This window comes from Gekko japonicus, unplaced genomic scaffold, assembly GCF_001447785.1.
Source record: "Gekko japonicus isolate JY-2015 unplaced genomic scaffold, Gekko_japonicus_V1.1 scaffold4945, whole genome shotgun sequence".
NCBI lineage: Eukaryota > Metazoa > Chordata > Lepidosauria > Squamata > Gekkonidae > Gekko > Gekko japonicus.
In genome coordinates this window covers 4,855-9,241 of record NW_015166586.1, presented here as the reverse complement: position 1 = coordinate 9,241, position 4,387 = coordinate 4,855, and the positions used below count along the sequence as shown (strand labels likewise).

General features: G+C 53.6%; 1 protein-coding gene across 1 annotated transcript in view; it reads right to left on the bottom strand.

The window, feature by feature from the left end:
• The window catches only part of LOC107111405 (EH domain-containing protein 2-like), a gene marked incomplete at its 5' end in the record, with an annotated part of 46,389 nt that extends 42,497 nt beyond the window's left edge, over window positions 1-3,892 (bottom strand). Inside the window, one exon of the mRNA XM_015412373.1 lies at window positions 3,795-3,892. Coding sequence (XP_015267859.1) covers window positions 3,795-3,892 — 98 coding nt within the window. The remainder of the gene's footprint in view (window positions 1-3,794) is intronic.
• Window positions 3,893-4,387: the final 495 nt, after the last annotated feature.

Genomic DNA, 4,387 nt, shown 5'->3' with positions numbered 1-4,387 from the left:
AGATCCAAGTTCGTGAGTCGCAGAGCCAAGGATTCAAATGTAAATTGCAAATACAAACGTCCACTCAACACACCAATAGTAATTCAGGTGAGTAAAGTAAAGGTAAAGGTTCCCTTGCTTGAAAGCCAGTCGAATCCGACTCTAGGGTTGCGGTGCTCATCTCCGTTTCAAAGCCGAAGAGCCAGCGCTGTCCAAAGATGTTTCCATGGTCATGTGGCCAGCATGACTAAACACCAAGGCGCACGGAACGCTGTTACGCACCTGAACGCAGGTGAGTAGTTATGCCAATAAAGGTTATTGGAATTGGAACTGGACTTCAGGCGAGTAGAAAGCTCTGTTCCTGAAGACTTAAAAGTTCTGTTCATACGGCAGCTCTGCAAAAGTTTAGTTCTAGCTAGTGTATTTTTGGAGGTTTAATTATACAGAGGAGTTTTTCCTTTTTTAAAATATTCTCTTCATCTGTATATCTCGCTTCTATTGCTAACCTACAGGAAGTGCCTGAAGATCTGCATTTAACATTGATCTCCAAATTACAGAGATCAGCTCCCGTGGAGAAAATGGCTTGGAAGGTGGAGCCTATGGTGTTGCACCCTGCTGAGGCCCCTCCCCTCCCCAAGCCCCACCCTCTTGAGGCTCCGCCCCCAAACCTCCAGATATTTTTCAATCCAGTCCTGGCAATGCTATTTCTTGGTTCGCACTGGTCTGTCTGTCTGTCTGTCTGTCTGTCTGTCAATAGATCTCTGCTCATACAGCTATCACCTTAAGCAGAAATTAGGATAACAAAAAATATTTTAAAACACCTTACCCAGTATTGTTTCTCTTTGATTATTGCGCCCAGGAGTCATTTCCTGCAGGAGCGCACAGGAGCAGAGCTCCAGCAGTAAAGAGCCCAGGGGGCAAGCACATGCAACAAGCCCCACCCCTCGCTCCCAGCAGCCCTCAGTCAGAGCAAGAAGCAGCCAAGTAAGTTGCAGAGCCCCCCCCCCCGGCCCCCTGGTCCAAAACAGTCCAGTGGCACCTTTAAGACCAAGTTTTATTCAGGCACAAGCTCTCCCTCCTCTGTGAGGACAGATCTGCACGTTCCCCCCTCCCCCAGTAGCTAGCAATCCAAAACAGTCCAGTGGAGCCTGAGCTGTGGGTGTTGCCTTCTGACATGCTTCCGGTGATGTCAGGGGGTGTGGCATATGCAAATAAGTCATGCTAATGAGCTCCTGCACCTCTTTTTCTACTGAGTGACCCCTGATTGCGCCTATGAATTTTGCCACTGAGAGGGTGACACGATCATTCATATTCGATAGTAGCCATGGCACTTGGGCCCGCACATTTAGAAATTCCCCCTCCTTAAGTATGGTAAAAGGTAAAGGTTCCCTTGCTCGAAAGCCAGTCGAATCCGACTCTAGGGTTGCGGTGCTCATCTCCGTTTCAAAGCTGAAGAGCCAGCGCCGTCCGAAGACATTAAGGGGTGACTAAATTAGCCCTCGACTCGATGGTTTCCCTCTGTTCATACAATCGCATGTGGATGTGTTGGCGTGCTTGCCAGCTACCGTTCTGCGTTTCCGCGCCTGCATCTTTGACAGCTGCTTACCGTGCAGAAAGACTTCCACCAAAGGCACAGGAGCAAAGCTGGGGAGAAAGCTGGCGACCCGAACCCAAGCTCAGGTTGCTGTGCGCCTGGCCCGATTTCTCCCCACACTCGCCCACACCTCTCCTGCTTTCCGTGCCCCCCCCCCGCTGCTTCCTGTGTTTTGACATGGAGACGCACAAGACTTTTGTTTTCCTCGAAGCCAGGAGACTGAATCAATATTTACCCTCCCAGACCTTGCAGGGACACAATAGCATGTGCTGCTAGATACCGTCTGGTCTGGTCGCAAGCCAGGGAACACCCGGGGATGTGCCGACCAAGGACGCAGGAGGGGGAGGGACCCAAGTCTGCCTGGTGGTGGGTGGGCAGGTCCAGCGTTCCCTCTAAGCTGAGTTAGTGTGAGTTAGCTCACCGTTTTTTTTAGCCACCGGCTCACACATCTTTTGTCTCTGGACAAAATATTTTGTCTCGCCCTCTGGAGGGTGGCTCCCGAGCAAACGGCTCGCTCGCAACTCGAATGCCGGTAGCTCACAAAGTAGGATTTTTTGCTCACGAGACTCCACGGCTTAGAGGGAGCATTTGTATGGATGCCAAAGAAGACTCAGAAACCCTTTCTGGGCAACATCCGGCATTCGGGGAGCGTGCAGTACCCGAGGGCACTGCTTCCATGAGAAGGCCCAGGGCAGTGCCAACGGGTGCATATTTGGCAGGCTTTCAGAGCTGTCGCCATACAAAGCGAAACTCAGCTTGTTTGGGTCGGAGGGGGGTCTCTCCTGATCCTGCAGGCTTTGCAGCTGAATGCACAGGTGTTGGGGGGGCAGCGGGGGCTATGCCTCCCCTCTCCTCCATGCATCTGCTGATTGCTGGATGTTGTCCTTATGTCTGTTGTCTGAAAAGGGCTTCGATTATGCAGGGACGGCGGATGTCATCGGGGTCAAACAGGCCAGCAGATACAACCTGGAAGTTCTGGGTACTATTTCTACCCCTCCCTCCCCCGTTGGAGAAGCATATGTGGCAGAGGTCCATCAGTGGCTATTAGCCACAAGGTATAGATGGAACACTCTGTCTGGGGCAGTGAAGCTCTGTAGTCTTGGTGCTTGGGGGGGGGCAATAGTGGGAGGGTTTCTGGAGTTCTGGCCCCGCTGGTGGACCTCCCGATGGCACCTGGGTTTTGGCCACTGTGTGACACGGAGTGTTGGACTGGATGGGCCATTGGCCTGATCCAACATGGCCTCTCTTACGTTCTTATATCTGGGGCAAGTGATGCCTTCTGTCTTCTTGCTGCTTGGGCGGGGCACAGTGGGAGGGCTTGTGGCATTCTGGCCCCGCTGGTGGACCTCCCGATGGCCACGGGGTTTTGGCCACTGTGTGACACAGAGTGTTGGACTGGGTGGGCCACTGGCCTGATCCAAGATGGCTTCTCTTATGCTCTTATACTGAGTACAGATCCACGAGTAGCCACAAGATATAGATGGAAGACTCTGTCTGGGACAGTGATTGTCTGTATTTTTGGTGCTTGGGGGGCAAGCGTGGGAGGGCTTCTGGAGATCTGGCCCCGCTGGTGGACCTCCTGATGGCACCTGGGTTTTGGCCACTGTGTGACAACACAGAGTGTTGGACTGGATGGGCCATTGGCCTGAACCAACATGGCTTCTCTTATGTTCTTATGTCTAGGACAGTGATACTCTGTATTATTGGTGCTCAGGGGGGGGACAGTGGGAGGGTTTCTGGAGTTCTGACCCTATAGTGGACCTCCTGATGGCACCTGGGTTTTGGCCACTGTGTGACAGAGCGTTGGACTGGATGGGTTACTGGCCTGATCCAACATGGCTTCTCTTATGTTCTTATGTCTGGGGCAGTGATGCTCTATATTATTGGTGCTTGTGGGAGGGTTTCTGGGCAACAGTGGCCTCCCTTGTGGTCTTATCAGCCAGTGTCTATGGAGAATCCCCTGAATCGACTGCCCAAGACCACCCCCTCTCCTCTTTGTAAACCCAGCCACGTTTCCGGCATTTAGATACACGCGCAGTGGTCCCCACTCGATCTGGCATCCACCAATCGACTCCCGCGCACAAAGCCAAGCTGTGACGCTGGAAGGCTTTGAGCGTACGGCAATGAGGAGTGGTGCTGGTGGGGAACCTTTTATCCCAAAAAGACGGGACCCACTGGGGCAGATCTCATTCACTCCCCCCCAAAAAACAGTTCACCTTACCTCGGCACACGCGTTGTTTGGCCCCCGACAGGATCCCTGGGGTGTCGATGAGGCTAATGCTCTCCAGCACTTGATTGGGCAAGTGGGCGCACATGAACCTAAGGAGGACAGAGGCAGCCAGTCAGGGCGAAGGAAGGCAGCGGAAACTCCGAGGATGGAGGATCTCACACGTATAACAGAAGCACTCGAGGGCCATGCAAACCAGGACACCTGCCGAGTAGCAGCTGACTTATAGCGACCCCCATAGGGTTTTCAGTGCAGGAGGTGGGGTGTTTTTGCCATGGCTTGCCTCTGCAGAGCGACCGTGGACTTCCTTGGTGGTCTCCCACCCAAGTGCTAACCAGGGCCGACCCTGCTTAGCTTCTGAGATCTGATGAGACTGGGCTAGCCTGGGCCATCCAGGTCAGGGCAGAGTTAAACAGAGGTGGTTGGTTTGCTGTCGCCTGCCTCTGCAGAGCAACCCTGGGCTTCCTCCGTGGTCTCCCATCCAGGGGTCATTTCCTGCAGGAGCGCACAGGAGCGGAGCTCCGGCAGTAAAGAGCCAAGGGGGCGGGCACATGCAACAAGCCCCACCCCCTGCTCCTTCTCTCCCT